The 19940-nt window shown below is 39.3% G+C and overlaps 1 protein-coding gene across 3 annotated transcripts; it reads left to right on the top strand.

Moving 5' to 3' along the window:
- Positions 1-202: 202 nt before the first annotated feature.
- On the top strand, positions 203-17179 carry FAM204A (family with sequence similarity 204 member A). 3 transcript variants are annotated; one of them, XM_064144281.1, is made up of 8 exons: positions 203-287; positions 1125-1412; positions 2345-2435; positions 2999-3032; positions 3472-3574; positions 5349-5438; positions 16226-16332; positions 16699-17179. In XM_064144281.1, the coding sequence occupies exons 2-8, from the start codon at positions 1161-1163 to the stop codon at positions 16748-16750; spliced, it is 729 nt and encodes a 242-aa protein (XP_064000351.1). In that variant the 5' UTR covers positions 203-287; positions 1125-1160; the 3' UTR covers positions 16751-17179. The 3 variants fall into 3 exon arrangements, with proteins under 3 accessions (XP_064000351.1, XP_064000353.1, XP_064000352.1); XM_064144283.1 differs by having other exon boundaries at positions 3475-3574; XM_064144282.1 differs by lacking the exon at positions 203-287 and adding an exon at positions 613-768.
- Positions 17180-19940: the final 2761 nt, after the last annotated feature.

The following is a 19940-nucleotide window of genomic DNA, read 5'->3' on the forward strand; positions in this document are numbered from 1 at the left end:
CCAAGCTGGTTAGTTCCGTGATTCTGTGAAGTTGCTGTCTATCCCCAGAGCAAGCTGACTGCAGGTGCCTGCGCTCCGCAGCCCCCGGGGCAGAACCCCCTGCCCAAGCGAGCAGCGCTCCTCCACCGCCGCCCTGCCCCAGGCACTCCCTCCCCTCCAGCGCCCTGCCCGCTTGCCATGGTGGCCAGAGGGGCCGGGCGCCAGGCAGCAAGGTGCCCGCTGATTGGCTGCGGGGCAAGGCCCAACCAGCCGGCAGGGTGTTCCGGCGGTGCCAAGATGGCGGCCAGGTAAACACGGTGCGGGGGAAGCGCTGGCGTCAGGCAGGGCTGTGTCGGGGGCCGGTGGGGGCTGCCCTCGGGCTTGCGGGGGGCCGGAGGGGCCGTCTGCATCTCCCACCCTGGCTGTGGGGGGCCGGAGGGGCCGTCTGCATCTCCCACCCTGGCTGGAAGTGGCGCTTCGCGGCGCACCGCTCAGTTCGGAGCGGGCTGCCCTTGCCTCCGGGCCTGCCGCCGTTCCCGAGCAGGCTTTTCTCTCCGTCCTCTCGCTGCGGCCGGCGGGACTCGTCCGTGTCCGGCGTTGTCCGCCTGCCGGTGGAAAAAGGGGGCGGTTGTGTTGTGCCGGGAAGCGCTGGTGTGGAAGGGTTGAAGCTTCTGCGCAGCTGCTCGTGGCTGGAGACGGGAGGCACTCGCTGCAGTGTCGCCCGTAACGCTGAAAGCAGCTGGAAACAACTGGGAGGTGATAAAGCTGCAACTGACAGGGAAGGAAAAAGTAAGGGGGGGTGTGTGGGGGTGTGTGGGCTAAGAAGCTAATAGCTGCAACCTGCGTACTTAAATCTTTTATGTTAAGATTATATTAGAAGCTTTATAATCTGGTCTAAAACATCTGATAATGATCTAGGGTAGGTTGTTCCTACCCATGGCAGGGGGTTTGGAACTAGATGATCCTTGTGGTCCCTTCCAACCCTGACTGATTGTGTGATTCTATTATTCTAATAATAGTTAGTTTCGTCAAGAGAAATGAAGTGTTCCTGATAATACACTTTGTTATTTATTTTTTTTTCCTGTTGGCTATTTGTGTTTTTATCTGGAAATGGGTAAGCACACCTAACTTTGGTGTCTTTGCAGTGGTTTCAAGCGGCTCGGACTTGTTTAAGCTGGAAGATGTGGAGTGGACTGTTACCTCCAGGACTGAACGAAAGTGATGTTGACTTAAGTTCTGACGATGGAGATGAATTGCATAGTCCCTGTTCACAGGAAGATGCAAATGATGATCTTAAAAGAGCTCAGCTTTCTGAATTGCAAGGGAACGGACCTGAAAGTAGTGGCATCAGTGAGCCCATTGCGATACCAGAGGCGGATGGAGAAGATGAGTCTCAAAGGTGCCCTTCTGGAGTTCCTTTAAACATATGGAATGTGGGTATCATTACAGTTGTGCAAATGTCCAGAGTATAAATGCAGCATACTCTTTCTTTTAAATTTAAATAACTTGATGTAGAATATTCAGTATACAAAGCTGAAATAAAATATGATCAGAATGTAAACTTGGATTATTTCAAGCTAGGTGAAGAGGAATGTAGATAGGAAGTGAATGTAGCTTCTGGTGCAGGGATGACTGAAAGTACAGCAGAGACATGTTTGAGTAACTGTACAGTTGCCTAAAGAGTTGTGGTTTTGGTGGTGTGTGGGCTCTGAGCTTTGTGACTGCTTTCTGCACTAGTGAGGATTTACAGATACACATCACCAGTAGTGGCTGATAGATTTCTTTGTGAAGCAGACCTGTGTGCCTTTCTGCTTTCTGTGGGGTTGGTTGCAAGTATTCAGACTCATAGCTGTTTATAACCTTATGATGTTCCTGTTGCATGGAAAAACTGGGAAAAAACCCAACATTGTGTGGTTGAGACAAAATAAGACTTGACAAAGCTTAGTTGCTCTCCTGTATCCATTGATCCTTGCTGATAAACTGCTGTGCCAGGATGGTGCTGTCAGTAGCACTGAGACTACAAAGTACCAGCTGAGCAGTTGTGATGAATGGAATGGCTCAGGAGTGATCAACCAGCATAACTGTGTTTAGTGCCATCTCCCACAAGAAAACAGTTGGGCTTCAGTAGGTCTGGGATTTGGGGAGGACAGAAAGTCTGAGATGTGCTGAAAGATGAGAGCTGATTCCAGTTTGACAGCATTAGAGTTGGATGTCCTTAGTGCGCAAATTGTAACTCTATCTACAACAAAATGCTGCGGATAAATAAGATGTTGTGGGACAACATTTCTCAGCACATCGTGTAATTATTTTTTTTAAGTGGGCAAGAGTTTTAAAAATACAGATTTGCCTTTTCTTAACCTTGTAGAAATTTGTGGAGCTTCAGAAGAAACACCGTGAAATGAAGACCCAAGCAAATCAGGGAAACAAAAGCCGCAAAAGAAAGCGCCGCAGGAAAGGTGCTTTATAGAACCACAGGATTTATTTTCTCCAGATGGAATTAATGTGAAGTACATTGGAAGTGGGAATTGCTGGTTGATGGGTTTTTTTTTGTTTGGCATTTAATTGTTATATATATGTATATTTAATCAAGAGTTGAGTTCCTGAGTAGGTCTGTGTTAGCTGTTAGCTAGGATTTTAATTTTCCAGTCATACACATTGCTTGTAGGAATAGTTTATAAACTGCTACTTAAAATCCAAAGCATACATTTATCCTCTTTAAAAAGGAGGTAGAACTTAGCCAGGTAACAGCAATTTATCATGGGTAAGTGTATTTCAGTTATTGTGTGCAACATACTTTTCTCTATTCTGGTTAAATCTTTTTCATAAGTATTGTAGGAGGTTCTTCGTGTGGGAAGTCTCAGAGCTGAGTGGCTTAAATGCACATGTTCATTGGGTACAAATCTCAGTGTGTCAGTCTTTCCAAGGAAATGTTTCCAATTAGAGGTCTGTTAACTTCATTGGAACCTGTAGGATGTTAACTGTGTAATACTGTTTTTTATTTTCTTTTTTTTCCTCCTAGAAAAACAGAACAAGAATGATGAAGTGACTAAGAGGTATAACCAGGTCAATGTTGTTCTCTGAGGTCTGTTTTAATATCAGGCAAAACTTGTGAAAAGCTTAACCAAGTGCATAGCCAAGGCCTGGCTTGGGACATCATAAAAAGTACCTGATGAAGCTGTTCAGTGTCTCTGTCAGGCAGGCTGAAGTGCTTAATGGAATTTATTGATATTAAAAATAGAAAATATATTAATGAATGCCACTTAAAATGGACTTAATGTTATCCCTGATTATATCACTGATTGCCTGCAAGCTTGCTTTCAAGACTGGCATTACACTTGCAGAGTAGAAGGAATAACTAATTTTCATTAAAAACTGTGAATGAGTGGAAAGAGCATGTCTACCAAATGGAAGAATTTCCTTTGGCATTGGAAAGAGTGCCAGAAGTTGTAGAAAGAGCTAGTTTTATTAATGACTTGTTTTTGTTGTTTTTAGTAGTCAGCAGTTGGCAGATGAAGACAAATGGAAAGAACTTACGCAATACTTTGGAATCAATGATAGATTTGAATCCCCCATGCATAGCAAGGCTCCACAAAAGGTGACTGTTGATACAAAAGCAATGTCAGCTTGTGCATGGCAAGAAAAGAATTCAGCCTTGACTAAGACAGGAGTAAGACTGAGACTGTTTAAATGTAACTAGATGCTGGAATGAGTTTGAGGAAGGACAATTTTCTGCAGTTTTAATGGATTCCGTTTAGATGCCACGAGTCACACTTGAATTGAAAGGCTGTGCTGCTTTCTTGAAGCCAGTATCTCTGCTTGTTTTCTACCTGGTTTTCTTTTGTTACAGAAGACACAGAAGACTTCATAGGCATTGCTTGCCTTTTTTTTTCCTCTTTTGCTTCCTATTTTATTTCAGTTGTGTTTTAACTTTAACATGTCAAGTAAATGTCTTAGTTGACACCAGTGCAATAGGAATTAGAGGGTCAAACTTACACTACACTTTTACTAGAATTATAGCATGTTTTGTCCATAAATATTATTGTGTAACTAATCATATTTGAAGTAACTGCTACAGTGTGATGGACAAGTTAAACTCATAATGAATTCCTTGTAGCACTGTTTGTTTTGTACTTTATCTAGTAAAAGCCTGTATGAATTCTATGACATAAGCTCTTCAGTCAGCCTCCTTTGTGATACACTTTGTTTTTCATCTGCCTAAAGTAAGTTTCTGCATTCCAGTCGTGAGACATTGTTTGCTTCTGACTTTTTACTTTTGATGGGTACTTAGTTGTCATTAAACTGCTCAGGATAGATCTTGTCAGAAGCCCAAAGTGTAAAATGCAGATGCTCTGCACCTAAGCTCAGAGATTGTATCGCTTGTGGAGTGCATATCTCATTATTGTCAGAAAAGACATCTACCAGAGCTGGCTATCACTGCAACTTCCAATTGTGCACTTCTTTCTCTCTTCCTTTTTTTTTACCCCCAACTTCCAACTGAACAATTCAAGTGCAGTATTTGTAGATGACTTTCTGAAGAATTATGTTTACTTTCTTTGCTTTTTATCTTCTAAAGTATATGTTAGGAAACTGTCAGCAGTATTTAAAACCAGTGAGGCTGTAAATTGACTTTTGCCATAACAGTGATTTTAGTTTGGTTATTTTTTTCCTTCTTTTTGGGTGAAATTCTAAAGTCAGTGCCTACTTCTGTGCCACCCTTCTGTATTCCTTCTTAGTTTCCTGCTATTAATTTCCACTAAACACTTTTTGTTGCTACGTTACTCCTAAATGGTGGCGCTAAAGAACTTTTATTGTGTTGATCATAAAGGTTATTTTTTCATTTCCAGAGGTTAAGTTCTGAAGCTTTTTTCATTGTTTTCTGTAGGATTGCTAGGATTTTTAATTTATTAGCAGAGTGGAGTGGCACAGTGCCAGCACTCAGGTTTTTGGTAAAGATAAGATCTTAGAACTGTAACGATACAGTAGTAATTGCCATTCTTCATATTACCTGACACATATATTGCACATTTTGTTTAGAAAGCTCCAGGGATGGAAGAGATAAGCCAGATCTTCAGATGAAATTTTATTGTGACAGGCATAAACTAGTCCGTGTAATTTTTTTTAACCTACAGTGTTCTCCTGCACATAAGGTGGAACTAATGCAATGATTTGTGCTCAGGCAGCCTTTCAGTGAATTTGTAATTATACTGTCCATTACAATGCAGAGACAAAGTGATTTGTGTTACACAGAAATTACAGGTCTTAAAATAAAGAATTTTAGGCAAGAAGTATTTTTAGAGAGGAGATGCTCACTTTTGGATGTGTTCTTTATTCTTTTGTCCTAAAAAAATAATTTGCTTTTCTTTTTCCAGTCTGGCCTTGAACTTAGCATAGAGAAGTCTGTGGCTGAAGGTGACATTGATAAGGCTGAGGAGCTGAGTGATAGATTAGCCACTCGTGAGGTAAGTGGGCTGCTAACAGAAGCTCTGAGGAAACGTTTACTTTTGTACATCTTTACCCCTCCAAAAAAAGTCATAACTAAAATAGGATTGAAGATTGTTTAGGCCATCTTTCCTGCCTCCTAATCAGATTTCTGTCAGTGCTTGAAGGATTCTGCTGCCAATCTAGTAATACTTGGACAGCTGTGTGTATGGTTGTATTATCAATTCTTACACAATCCCAAATAACCTTCTTTTAAAGCCTTCATGCTGGCTCCGTGGGTTGGAGGAGTCAGTAACTAGTCATCTGGATGGAGCTTGTGATATTTTTCTGCATGTCAGGATCCAAGAAAACAGAATTAGGATGTTCCCTTCTTGTCAGTTCCCTGTGCCTCAGTTGTCTTTGCGTTCCCACTCCAGTAGGCTTGGGAGGCCTGAAGAAAGGTAAAGATTATGAAGTGTAAAGCAAGACATGCCTAAATAAGGACAGATAACACTCAAATCAGGAGTTGATATCTGGAAGAATTCTGAGGAAGAGTGGGAGTAGGTGGGTGTCAAACATTGCTGTAGCCTTAGCATTATGTTTATAGAATAGATAGATTTTTTCCTTTTTCCTCTTCAATTTTAGTATAGAAATGCATGTTTTGGGGGGGGGGAGAAGTAATCTATCTGGGAGTAACTCCATTCTTTCCCAGCTGTTGTCTTGTTAATCAGTGTATCTTGAGTAATTTTATGAAGGCTGTGCTGCTCTTTGTTACAAAAAGTGAAGCCTTTTCTTTGGCATGTAGAACTGAGTGAATAGTGGAAGTGGAGATACCTCTGTTAATGGCAATTTCATACAAGAAGTAGTTGAATTGGTGCACTTATGGTAGGTGGTAGCAGCTGAAGTATGTAATTAAAATCCATGAAGACTGTTGTGCCCAGTTCCATTTGTGCTTGGGAAGAAAATGAAAAAAATTAGGATAAAAAGATAGTTGGAATAGTTTTGAAGCTGAGTAATTAGAAATAATTAAGTAAATACTGTTTGAGGTGTGTGGAGAAGCTGTCATTTTAAAGTCATCTTATTTATATAACTTACAAATATTCTAGGTTTATGTTAGAAATTACTTATAGTTTTTTTGCCTTTCATTCTTCTCTTGCATATTCTATCTTCAGTGTTAATGGGAAATTTTCAGTCCACTCTATATACTAGTAAAATTCAAAGGTATTAGAAAAGCATGAAGAAAAATTCAGACTACTTCTCATTTTCATACAAATATTTAAAATGTTTAAGTACAGGGTTTCAGGCTAAGCTCTAATGTAAAATGGCAGATTTACATCTGTTTAATGCAATCTATTACAAGATTGTGTTTGCTTTAAAAGCAGGTGGCTTGTGAAATGGGAAATAAAGGTCTTAAGGTTCTGTAAATAAGGTTAGGTAAAACTAACTGTTCCCCAGCATGTGTTCTTACGCAGCCATTAAACTGCTGCCTTTAGTCACTCGGGGCAGTTCCTAATGCCTGTTACCTGCCTTTCCACCAATGATCACAAACCTTCAATCTGCAGAGAGAGAGCAGCTTATTGACAGTGGTAGGAATGTGTCCTGATGTTCCCTTGAAGTCTGACTGTGATACTGTAATATTACCTTTCATGTGTACAACATGAAAAAACACTTGCTGTTCTCCTTCACAAATGTCATTATCCCATCTACTCTAAAGTGGTTAGAGTCTCATAATCAATAAAACATAGAGAGGTTTGAGTGCAGATTGTTTGACTATAAAAACAAATTAATGTAAGAAGTTTGAAGGTTTTGTAATATTCATGATAAACTGTTATCTGATTTGGGTGGCCGTGGGATTGCACAACAGCTAGCATATCCCAGGTGCTACAGCAATGTATTATTATTTGTGGAACATTAGCTCCAAATTGTTGACTTTCAAATATTAGCATGTTGTAATTCTGAAAACAAAATGCTTGAGGCATTATTAGTATTCACAGCCTCCATTTGGTTTTGGTTAAGTGGCTTTATCTGAATAAATAGCATGTTGGAAAAGGGAAAACTCAAATGACTCTGGCTTGATCTCATGAGGAGCTCTGTCGAGCCAGAATCCATGTGATAAACTGTTGTAAAGATGTGCAACATTTCCTGCTGCAAGAGTCCTTTTTCCTTCTGAGAAGCTGTATTTTATTTTTTAAGTGGGTATTTTTAAATCCTTGTTGTCCTGAGGAAGTATTTTTAACTGACTTTTAGAAAAGGATTTGACAATGGAAGAGGTTGATTAAAAAGAATCATTGGTTTGTATACAAGTGGAATCTTGAAATGCTACTTGTGTACTGTGTAGTTTGGATTCACTACTTCCCTTCTCTTTGCAATTTTAAAGTAATGTGCATTTTAAAACTCCTTTTCACAGAACCACAGAATTTTCAGGGTTGGAAGGAACCTCAAAGGTCATCCAGTTCCACCCCCTTTGCCATGGGCAGGAACACCTCACACTAGATCAAATTTTACATAGTACTACGTAGAAGCAAGTTAAAATATATGGCTATTTGTATCCCTTTAACTTCCAAATCCAACACAACCCTGTGAGGAAGTCAGGCATGGAACTGTGCTGCGACCGGATTGAAGTACACCACTTCAGACGTCTCAAGGAATAAATGGATGAATTATTGTTCTTTTATCTCAACCTCATCTTTTTATGTATAGTTTTCAGTTTTCTTGAGCAGTGTTGCAAGGCTGGGGGCAGGAAGTGTATGAAACACAGCTGCCTTCTGGTTGGGGTCCAGCCCCCATCGCAGCCCTGTGAGGAATGTTCAGTGGGTAGGTGTTCTTTTTGAAATCAGGTGTATGGGGTTTTAATCGGCACCATTTTCTTTTGCAAGAAGCAGTGACTGGAACCTGCTGATAAAGCTTTTGCTTTGAGGCACAGATCCCAGAGTTCTTAAAGCCGTTTCCTGCCTTAATAAGTGAAACTAATTTTTGATGTATAACATTTATAAGCCTGTGAAACTGATAGGGCAGCTTCAGTATTTAGAAAAACGAAGCCAAAAATAAACAGATGATGAGAATGGCAGCAAAAACATGTCGTAAAAAGCAAAGGAATGCCAAAATCTTCCTGACAATGTGGTATCATTATGTCACAGGAAGAAAAGGTTTTGAAAATCAGATTCCTCTTAAAAAATCAGGGATGATTTAGGCAATATGCATAATCTAGCAGCTGTGAGTTCATTGCTGACATTTACATCCTAAAAGCCTGAGTGATACTGCTTCAAGGTTTTGGGTCTTTGCTTTCCATGTGATACTTGTTGCAGGTTCTTTAGGGAAAATGTTACTGTACTTCCGTATATGAGACTTTGGGCAGTGTATTATTGGTTGCTTTCTTTTGTTCTGACAGTACAAATGCTAATTGGATTTTTGAAAACAAAACTTCTTAATGTGGTAGAAGTTGAGATGTTAGCATTTGGATACCTTATGCATGAGCTACTGCATGTGTGGATTCATGTGTCGCTTTTGAGACTAACTAGAAATGCATTATCCTTTTTATTGGAAGTTGTGTTTCTATTTAAATGTATTTCTGTGATGATGATATTCAGTCTGATCTCTGCAAACCTTTACTACAAGTTATTACCCCTTGTCTTCTGTTGTCAGCATTATTAGTCAACTGGAAAAGTGGTAGCAGTTTGGGAGTTAGTTTTTAGGATAACTTGAACATCCTTGGCCACCCCTACTTGTTCTCCTGTGCTATACTCTAAGAGTTCTAGTGATCCTTAAATGAATAATTGCATTCTATCACTAAAGTTATTCCTGAAGTAATCTAGGAATGTCTGCATTATATTGTACAGAAAATTTAAGCCATCAGTGTCTCTGCTTCTTTAGCTAGGCTGCTTCTAGAACCTGATCTAGCTAGAGCATCTCAGTGCTTTGGTGCTGTTGCAGTATGTAAGGTCAATTCTCCTTTGATCAACTTGTGCTGAGCATCAATACAAATTCACTGTGGGTTTTTTTAAACACACTGGTAGAGTAAATAATTTCTTTAATATCTACAACATAGTGCTGTTAGTATTAAATAACTAGCAATTCATTGCAGCTTGCATGGGGTAATATGTACAGTTAAGGTTTGTTAGTGTAATCTGGTTGCTTTGTCATAACTATTTTAGTGCTTTCATCATTGAGAGAGTCCTTCATGGTTTAAAGTTCTGCTTTTTGCATGTAGAATGGCATACCTAAAGTTGTTGCCCAACCTCTGTGTTTAATGATGACTGGTTTGACTTGAGATATGCCAACAGAAGTGTTATTGGAGGAGTTACCCAAAAAATCTGAAGCTTTCATTCTAAAAGTTAGGAGAATGAAGCATATGTGGACACTGAGCTAGGCATAGATTAAATAGCATAGATTAAATGGCCTTCTTGGTGATGATTTAGGTAGGGTAGTTGAGATTTAATGGTAGCAGGTGTAGCTGGGAAAAGAGCTGGGATTATGTCAGCTTTTGAAAAGCTTTGGAATAATATCTTGACATGTGCATTGTTTCTGTTGTGTTTGTGGGAATCTGCATAGATGTTTCGGTAGAATCAGTGCTGATAGATTAGAACACTCTGCATAGTTGGAGGTGCTTTGTGGCAATTTCACTGTCCTGTAAATCAATTTCAATTTGGACTGATGCTTCTAGAAGTTGTTTTCCTAATGAAACAATTCCAAAAGATTTTTACCCCTCACATCCCTAAATCTATAAACCTGAAAATATTTTCCGAGCTATTTTCCCCCAGAGAATTTTTCACAGTGGTTTTGTGCTTGGATCATTGTGCAGTGTCTTAGGAAGCAGAATGCAGGTTTCTTACATCTCTAGTATGATGAGAACTAATCTGGCTGAACCTCAACCTTTGCATTTGCTTGTGGTTTTCTTAACTGCCTGCTGGGTAGGTGCCGCATTGTCTAAAAGTAGGTTAGCCTCAGGGCTGTAACTCGAACGCTATAAAATAATCTTGACCATATTAGACCTACCTGCCAAAAAGAACTTCTGTAATATTTGGTGATTTAGTGTGCTGAATTACTGGAGTAGTTGTCAAGTCTCTAAATAGCTCAGGCTTCTTGACAGCATTGTTCCTAAGTGCTTAGCTTAGTGGCTTCTGGCGTTTTGGTGAAAGATTGTTAAAAAGCTGCCATTTGTGGGAGAACTCTGGGGTTGTAATCAAGCTTAAATGAAGGATCTGTATTGTAATAGACAAAACTCATTTGCTATTCACTGGGCTATCGTTTCATGTTGCAGCAAGATCAGTCCTGCTGTTCTCAAAATTTGCAGCATGACCATTTTCTCATGATCTGTTGTCTGCAAGTAACCTCTAGCCAGTCACTGGTGGAACGGGAGGTATGTGAGCAAGGTTGTACGTCACAGTCACTGAGAACCATTCTGGAAGCTGTCTTCCATTTGAAAATCTGGCCTAGGATGTGGTTGATGATGAGGTTGCACGTTGCTGGTTTAGGTGGACAGGTTATAGGGCTGGATGCTCTTCTGTTGGTAAAACAATGTCACTGTTCTGTGCGACATTCGCACTTTGTCATAGTGCCTTTAAGGTACCTGAAGAGATGGATACAGTTTCATATGGAGTGTAACCAAGCACCAATTAACTTGGAAGCCTTCCCTGCTGAAGGACCTGGGGGGGGGAAAAAAAGTTGTTGGGTGTTTTTTTTGTTATCTCTGAAGGAATTTCCAAAATTTAGCAGAGGTGCTTCCAAATATCTGTCTTTGTTGAGGTTGTTTTCTTTTAACCTTTGGAACATGGCAGGTTTATCACCTAGAATTACATTCTTATGCTCTCTTAATTATGTATATCTTTTTCCTTAACAAACCTTAAAAAAAGATTTCAGATGTTACAAGTCTAATTAAAGAGACAGACAAAGCACAGTTTATACTGTAGATTTTTTCTGCAGTTCAATTAATCAGCATGTTTTCTCTTTTAATTAAAACCATTTTAGTAAATTAAAGCCCACAGCAAAACACATATATAATTTGTTTGTAATTAGCTCTTAATTGGTGGTAGTTGAAGCTTAGCACCCTTGGTTTCTTTCTTCATGATTGCCATTTTATTAGCAGCCAGTCATTAATTAATCTTTTTTTCTAATTAGCTTATAAAACTGTTGATGGCACATTATTGTAAATGTGATTTTAAGTTCAAAGCTTGTTAATAAGCTTTCTTACTTAGAAGAACAGAGATAAAGAAATTGCTGAAAACAGTACTACAGTTCTTTTTTTAAAACTGCCTTTCTTATAAGGGGGCTGTGTAAAGCATCTAACAGCTTACAGTTAATTTTTTAATGCTGTGGGTTTTTTTCTCATGAATGGAAGAAGTTTCTTGCCTTTCAATGTTTAAATCCAGCAAAGGGCTTAATACTAGAACATTTTTCTGTCCTCGCTCCCTTCCCAGGCCATCCAAATATCATTTGCAGTTGGAAAACACCAGCATAAAAATACAACAAAGGTATGACAAAGTATTTTACAGCTCAAGTTGAGTCCATCAGTGAAAGGGGAAAATTTTCCCTGCAAATACCCACTCGATGTGCTTGTTTGCTTTATATATTTTATATACATCTGCAATGGATGACATTCCATAACATAAAAGGAGAAAATCATTGCTAAAGGCAAGCCTGAAATAACCAGATTCATTTTTGATGAGTGGAACAGTGTGTTAAAAGGCTGTTTGGCTTCTCTGCTGTGATGGAAGGGTATTTTGGGACCTGTTTGAATATAGATGTTATGTTAGAGCTTGGGTAGGCTTAGCATTATGTACATCCCACCTCAATATTATCTGGAGGAGTTCTTGAACCGCTTGTTGTATCCATTCAACATTTACATTGCTCAGCCCCTCTTAATGACAAGTCTTTGTTTATGATATTTGATGCTGCACAGCTTGGTTATTTTATTTTATTTAGGGAAGTTTTCTGGGAGTTAGAGTAGATTCTGCTGCAACTTCATAAAAAGAATGTTTACTCTTCTGCCTGAACTTTGCCTACTGTTTCAACTTCAGCCATTTCTTAGCTTATTTTTTAAAAGAAAAAAACCAAAGTGTTTTATGATGCTGTGTGAGAAACACTAGAAAGGGATAGCTGACAAGGGAAAAAATTAAAAATTGGATAAAAAGTAAATGAATAATGTCATATTACTAAAAAGATGAGAGGCTAATTTGTGCCGACTTTTTGCTAATTTTGTTCAAGCCTCAAAATGAGGAGCTGTCACCCGTTCTGTGTAGCACTGATGACAGTGCCAATGATCCATGAAATAAGCTGCCGCTGGCTTTGTTCTGATAAGAATGAACAAATCTGCACAATGTACGGCTCCCAGAATCTCATTTTCATACTTGCATGCAGGCTAAAAGAAATAAGCTGTTTGCAGGCTTGATTAATCAGACATTTGAGGGTTTTTTGTCTCTTTGATCTCTTTCGTCTCCTAGGTAACTTGCTTGACATTAATGTTGAGCTTGAGTAAAGACAATCAGGAATTGTAGACCAAACTGATATAAAAATTAAAGACCTTAACACTTTAAGTACTCCAGTAATGGTTCCGCTTTTACTTCAGAAAACATCTGTTTTCGTTTAATTAAAGAACAAAAGAGAATGGCACCAATGTTTTTTTTTTTCATGGAGACCTGGTATTCCATAAAAACTGAAAGTATGAAAATTGCTGTTTTTTTTTTTTTTTTTTTAGTTAAATAAGAGCCTTGAAAGTGTTCAAAAAGAAGCAAAGCTTGAAGAATTTTATGGCGAGGTAACAATTTCAGCAGAGTAGAATATGCGTGGTGGGGGGGGGGAGCAGGGGGATAGAACAGGTAAGGAATTTTCATCTCTGCTGCATTAAACATCTAGGGCAAGATATTTGAAGCGGTTATTGGCCAACTTCAAAATGGGAAGGCCTTTGCCCTGTAGGAACAAAGCTGTTTGGTTGTTGGGTTTGGGTTTGTTGGGGTTTTTTTTTAAGTTTGTCTTAAAAATATATATTCTGTCTGTCTTGTGGTACAGGGATGAACTGTTATGTCAGCTTTACTTACCCAATATGATTTACACACTTTTTAAACCTGTAAAATTGAAAGGAATTTAAAAGAAGAAGGAGGAAAAAAAAAAAGGCAACCCTAAATGTCGCAGTGCCTTTGCTTGAGGTTATGCAGACGCTTTTACAAATCTTCCAAGTGGCTGTAAAGATGAATGCCTCAAGGGTCTAGCCAGGGCCCTGCTTTTCCAACCAGCTAAAGCCCTTATCTTAAATCCAAGCAAAGTACCATTAATCTTTTTGAAAGACCTTTTATGGCTTTTAATATATCCCAAATTAGAACATTTTACACCCTTGGTTCCTGAAATATGGTGATAAAAAGCCTTTAGAGCTTAATTTTCCTTACTGCGTGCTCTGACCAATTTGCAGTTCTTTGTGATAATGTTTAGACACCTTAATTAAAATGCAGCAAAATATTGGATGTTCTATATGGAAAATGCTGATACTTTGACTACACAAGAAATTGTTGTGTGTGTGTATATATATATATATATATATTATTCCTGCTTTCTTACTGCTTTTAAGACTGTATTTTATTGAGTTATCTGATGACCTGAAATGTTGGGTTTTTTTCTGAATGTAAAACCCATTGACCAAGCTGTTACGAATTTCCTTTGGGGGAACAGTGAGGGAGTGAAGATTTATGTCTGGGTGTGGGTAGCAGCAAAAGACATTTTTAATCTGGTTGTTTGCTTGTATGCAGCATATTTGTTTTCACGGCTTCTAAATTTGGCTCTGTGTAGCTTGGAAATTATAGCATTATTGCTGCAAAATATTTCTCCTTTTACTTTTGCATACACTACAGAGGATATTATTGTCCCCTTTTTTTTGTCTGCACATTTTTCAAAGAGGGAAGGAGTCATTCTGCCTTCCAAGAAATACAGTTCAGAAGGTTTTTCTGCAGCACTTGTCTAGATCTCACTTGGGTGTATTTGTATGTGTTCAATAGACCACTAACATATATTAAAGAGATGCTTGACAATTAACTCTTACTCCATGGTCAATAACAGTATATTAGAAGGCAAATTACAGTTCAGAAATGATGGCAAAGTTCTGCTGATTGAGGGGCATCAGCTGCCAGATTAAAAAAATAGAGTAATAATCTAGTCCTGTTTCAGTGAACAACTAAACAGATGTGAATATTTTAAGTGTGTTTTCTTCAGTGTTTTCATGCTGCAACTGTATTAAAGTTAATAGCTGCCCTAAAATACTAAGTGTCAATGCAAATAAGAGAGCATTAAGCTCTAGTCTTTGACTTGAGGTTTGGCAGTTCAGATTATATAGAATGTTAGTGTTCAGGGGAAAAGTGATGTAGCTAATGTCTGGTCACATAAGTTACTTTGTGTATCAAGATGATTCCATAGGCTCATATTTAAGACCCTGCAACATACACTAGATGAAAAACTTTAGTATTATTTTGCCTGTTTTCCTTTGCAGAATGTTATGTCTATCTCTTAACTGAGTTGCCAGTGCTCAGAGCCTCAAACTGAGCACAATCTGATGTTGCCTTCTACTACCTGCATGTAGACTCTCAAAGCCTTGTGCAGAAGGGCTGCTTACTTGAGCCCGGAAAGGGCTGTGGAGTAGCTTGTAGCAATGCTGGTTTGTTCTACTTTAACAACATTAAATTACCTACAAGGTAGGCATTTGATGGGGAGAGCTTTTGAAGATGTCTTGGTGCAGCTACCCTTGAGGATGCATTTTTGAATTTTGGAGAATGCATGAAATATGCCTCCTCTGTAGATAGGAATTGCCTGTTAATGATGCTGCAGATCATTGAAGCAGATTGCCATTAGTAACAGAACTTAGCCAAACTGCTGGACTGTTCTTTCACTTCAATCTCCCATGCCTCCATCTGATTTTCCCATGACACTTGGAGGAAATTGAGAGTACCCACTCAGAACCACGTTGGCTAACTTCACTAGGTTTTGGAGTGCATAGGAAGAAAATCACTTTGTCCACATCAGCTTGTAGCAGTTTAAGTGAAGTGTTGCTTTTATGTCCTGGAGAAAAGTGGTGACTTTTGAGACCAAATTCTTTCATGATTGACTTGCAGATAATGTCAGGTCATGATAACAATCACAAACTGACTGCAGTGGACGGTTCATAGGTCACAGCACCAACATTCATCTTGTTATGCTTTATGATTTATTTCCTTCCTTGACATCCACTAAAGTGAACTTAATTCTCACACTGTAAGTTCCTGAAAGTGGTAATCACCTACAGTCTATTAATGACCTTATTTGAAAAGCATGTGTGTTATCATGCTAATAATCTAAAAGCTGGAAATGTGAAGACTAAATGTCAGATGGACTCTAAGGACACTGCTTCATTTACTTTCTGGATAGACTGATTAAGACATGACTACATGTACTACTGGAAAATGTGTGGTAGTAGCAGTTCTTCCTCTAGCAAACTAGTTTTTTTGTATTGATCAGACCTGATACTGGTGTGTTAGCAGAGCTGAGGTCACAGACTGGTCTTAATAGTGGAAACTGCCTCTGTGAATGCATGCCTATATATTTATTTAAAAACCAGGCTGCTCCCTTTTGCTTTCCTTGAAAACAAAGGATATGGTGAAAAGGATCACTTGCCCCAGCATCCCGCTCCTTTTGCTTCCCCTTAAGACATTCTCTTTCATCTAATCTAATAGTACAGCATCAACCTAACATTTGAAAGATACTTTAGTATCTGTTGACTTTTGAAAAACAGTATCAGCCCAAGTAATTTGTGAGGCTTACATTTCCTGTGAGCCATTTGCATCTATTCAGTTTCCCTTTGTTGCTTTCTCTGTCTTAGCTTGGTGTGAAAATTGCTAAAGCTGCTGCTTGCCGCAACTTCGTAAAAGCCAAGCAAGAAGCGGAGGCTGCCCAGGAAGCTCGAAAGAAAAAGAAGCTTGCTTGGGGGTAAGTCATTTGAGTATGGAATTAAACATTTGTGGTTTCATTGGCACTTAGTGTGTACAATATAATCTCAGTTAAATGTTTTCTTAGTTGAAATAGGCTTGCGCTAATCTTATTTGTTTAGTTGAACCTTGTTGGGTTTGGTTTTTTTTCTTTTGGGGGGGATGGTTTCTTAGCAGTGGATCAGGCTTCAATACAGAAGCTTTACCAGAATGAATGTACTGGTTTATATGGCAACGTTTTGCCTTTGTGTCTTTTTTATTACAGTATTAAACCCAAGTTTTTATTTTTGCTGCTAAGAACAGTATGGTTGAATACCCAAAACACACACACTCATGATTTCTAATATGATTTTGTGCTGTGTTTCAGATTTGAAGCCAAGAAAAGATGGGAAACAAAAAGCAACATGGGATACATGTAGTCCATTCTGTCTTCTTCAGGAGGCAAAGACTTGTTTTTACTTGAAGAATCTTTCTTAAATCTGAACACAAAATCCCCTAAACAAAACTCAACACATCAAGCTCCTTGGGCTTTCTTAATGCCATTAGACTGCAGTGTCTGGTTTTGGCTCTCTGTAATGTAGCCAAAGAAGCTACTTGAACATCAACTCTATGTTAAATTTAGTATTTTTCACTGCAGAGAATATTTGGAGTCTGGAAGAGAACTCTTTAAAGTTGGACTAAAATACTTGGACAAGACGTGTTGTGTACTGCGCTGCAGTTACAATGCGTGGGTGTGTGGAGAGGGATAAGCTTTACCTGCTGAGGTTAAACAGACTTCGTGCAGTAAGTAAAATACTTCTCTGGTTGCTTGAAATTTTGCTGGCACTAAATAAAGAAAACCAAAACCACCCTACCTGTTTAAAACCGTTATTATTTATGGGCTTAGGAAATAGAAAGAAGTTGGCTGATGAAGTTCATCTTCTCTGCTTTGGGAGGATTTGGTGCTACTTGTCATGCCCTGGTACCCCATTCTTTGGAATATTTCATATTCCCATTTTCATTTCCTTCTCAAGAGGACAAATTTTAGAAGTTTCTTGGAACAGATAGGAAAACACAACTTGAAAAACACAGAATCATAGAATGGTTTAGGTTGGAAGGGACCTCAAAGATCATCTAGTTCCAACCCCGCCACCATAGGCAGAGACACCTCCCACTAGAACAGGTCACTCAAGGTCTCATCCAACCTGCCCTTGAACATCTCCAGGCAAGGAGCAGCCACAACCTCCCTGTGCAACCTGTGCCAGCATCTCTCCACCCTCACTGTAAAGTACTTCTTCATAACATCCAGTTTCAATCTCTCTTCCAGTTTAAATCCATTACCCCTCGTGCTGCCATGCAACATCTGAAGTACTCTGTTGTGTGGTTAGCTGCATGCAAGAAACAAATGCAGATTTCACTCCAAGTCAGCTGTTTTACAGATCAATTAGGATTTGAATGTTTAATAAGGTTATAACTTGAACTGATGATGCTGTTTCTTCACCATTGTTCTCAGTGAAAAAAGAGACATTCAGAACTAATAACTTTTCTCCCTGAAGCTCTTGTGAGTGTGTTTAGTTACCACAATGCCTGAGCTGAGTTGGTAATGTAAATGTCAGTTATTGTTAACCAAGATTAATATGTTTCAGGGCAAAGGTATGGTATTAGTGTAATGGTGATTTACTGTGTAAGTACTCCAGGCTAAAACAACTTGCCAACAAATAGCAATTTGGAGTTTTATGGCACCAATTTGAAGAGTTTAGGTTTTCAGTCCAGTGTAGAATAGTGCATTTTTGTTCATTAGCCCTCTGGGTATTTGGTTCTGTTCTTTTTGTCAACAGAACACCATATTTCTTTCACAAAGATGAGAGTTTGCAATATGGTAATCTGCAGTTAGCTGCAATTAGTTCTGATGACAGAGTCGAATACAATTGCCAGAATTGTAAATCAGGGAGCTAAACAGGTTTCTGCAGTGTAACATCATAAATCTCACACCAGGGCTCACAACCTACATTAGCTTTAGAAAGTGTGGAAAGAAGCAGGTTATCTTAGTAAAGTGATTGTAAAGGTAAACTGCAAGTTTACTTGCAGAAACAAAGACATTTCAGCATGGTCCTTCATCAAGTCTTTTCTTACAATCATAGAATTTGCAGGGCTGGAAGGGACCTCAAGCATCGATCAGTTCCAAACCCCTTGGCATGGGCAGGCACACCTTGCACAAGATCAGATTGCTCAGAACTGCATCCAGTCTGGTCTTAAAGACCTCCAGGAATGGTCTTTCTGCCACCTCTCTAGGCAACCTGTTCCAGTGCCTCCAGTGGTGTAGAACTTCTTCCTAGCATCCAATCTGCATCTACCCACTTCTAGTTTTGCTCCATTCTGCCCAGTCTTACCACTACCTGACGCTGTAAAAAGTCCCTCAGCAGCTTTCCTGTAGGCCCACTTCAGGTATTGGAAGGTCACAATAAGGTCTCCAGCCTGAACAGCCCCCACTCTCTCAGTCTGTCTTAGCAGAGCAGTACCAGCCCTCTGATCATCCTCCTGGCCCTTCTCAGGACACATTCCAGCATGTCTAGGTCTTTCTTGTACTAGGGACTCCAGAACTGGACCCAGGTGGAGTCTCACTGGGGCGGTGTAGAGAGGGATTGTCACCTCCCTTGACCGGCTGACCACTTTTGATGCAACCTGGGATGTGGTTTGCTTTCTGGGCTGCAAGTGTACACTGGCAGCTCATGTTGAGCTTCTCATCCACCAGCACCCCCAAGTCTTCAGGGCTGTTCTCAAGCCAGTCACTGCCCAGCCTATATCAGGGCCTGGGGTTGCTCTGACCCAGATGCAAGACCTTGTATTTGGTGTTGTTACCTTGTTTGATCTACTTAATCACTTAGAATATTTGTTCATTCCCAGAATTACTCCATGTTAAAAAATAACCAACCACCAAACACTGATTAAAAGGGAAAATACCAAATCCTAGTGTAGATTTATAAAGCTAAATTATGCATAATAAATGAATGCATAACTGTGCCTTTATTAAACATCCTCCTAAATTGCTGATCTGATTCTAAGATGTCTTGCATGCCTGATAGACTTTTGTGGTTTTCCTCTGTGCTGTGAGTTTTGGCCAAACAAGTAAAGCTCTGTTCTGAGAATGAACTTTCCATGTGTTGATTTGTTTTTTTTTTCAAGTGTTAAAACAATCCTAATACTTGTTTCACTTACTGAAACCTTTTTAATCAGCTTAAATATATAATCTCCTGCACTGAACTGAATTTGGGATGTACTAATAATTCTTTTAGCAAATGAAAAAATTGCTCTATCTCCTTGTCTGACTGAAATCTGCATCTAAAGGAATGTACTTAAATTGTTAATTTCAGTACCAGTCTGCTATGAAGCCAAATATTTATTAGGAGCTCATTTGATGGTATCTTGAGTTGGGCAACAGTTAAAAGGCAGCCTTGCCTAAGCTTCTTCCTACCCCTCAAAAGCCTTGAACAACTTAACTGCATGCCCTAGTTTCCCCCCTTTTTATTTTCTTCACCACAGTTTCATGTTTCTTCCAACTGTAGTCATGGCACTTTTGGATGTTGTGAGTGGTATTAGATCACTTCAGTCCAAGAGCTTCTGCAGTACAAT

The sequence above is a fragment of the Pogoniulus pusillus genome, chromosome 6, assembly GCF_015220805.1.
Source record: "Pogoniulus pusillus isolate bPogPus1 chromosome 6, bPogPus1.pri, whole genome shotgun sequence".
NCBI classification, from domain to species: Eukaryota; Metazoa; Chordata; class Aves; order Piciformes; family Lybiidae; genus Pogoniulus; species Pogoniulus pusillus.

What these genes read in the sequence shown, in the direction of transcription:
- FAM204A (XM_064144281.1), top strand. Translation starts at nt 1,161, where the DNA reads ATGTGGAGTGGACTGTTACCTCCAGGACTGAACGAAAGTGATGTTGAC. An exon ending in TTCCTTTAAACATATGGAAT is followed by an intron (nt 1,413 to 2,344) that starts GTGGGTATCATT and finishes TTAACCTTGTAG; the next exon opens with AAATTTGTGGAGCTTCAGAA. An exon ending in ATAGATTAGCCACTCGTGAG is followed by an intron (nt 5,439 to 16,225) that starts GTAAGTGGGCTG and finishes TCTCTGTCTTAG; the next exon opens with CTTGGTGTGAAAATTGCTAA.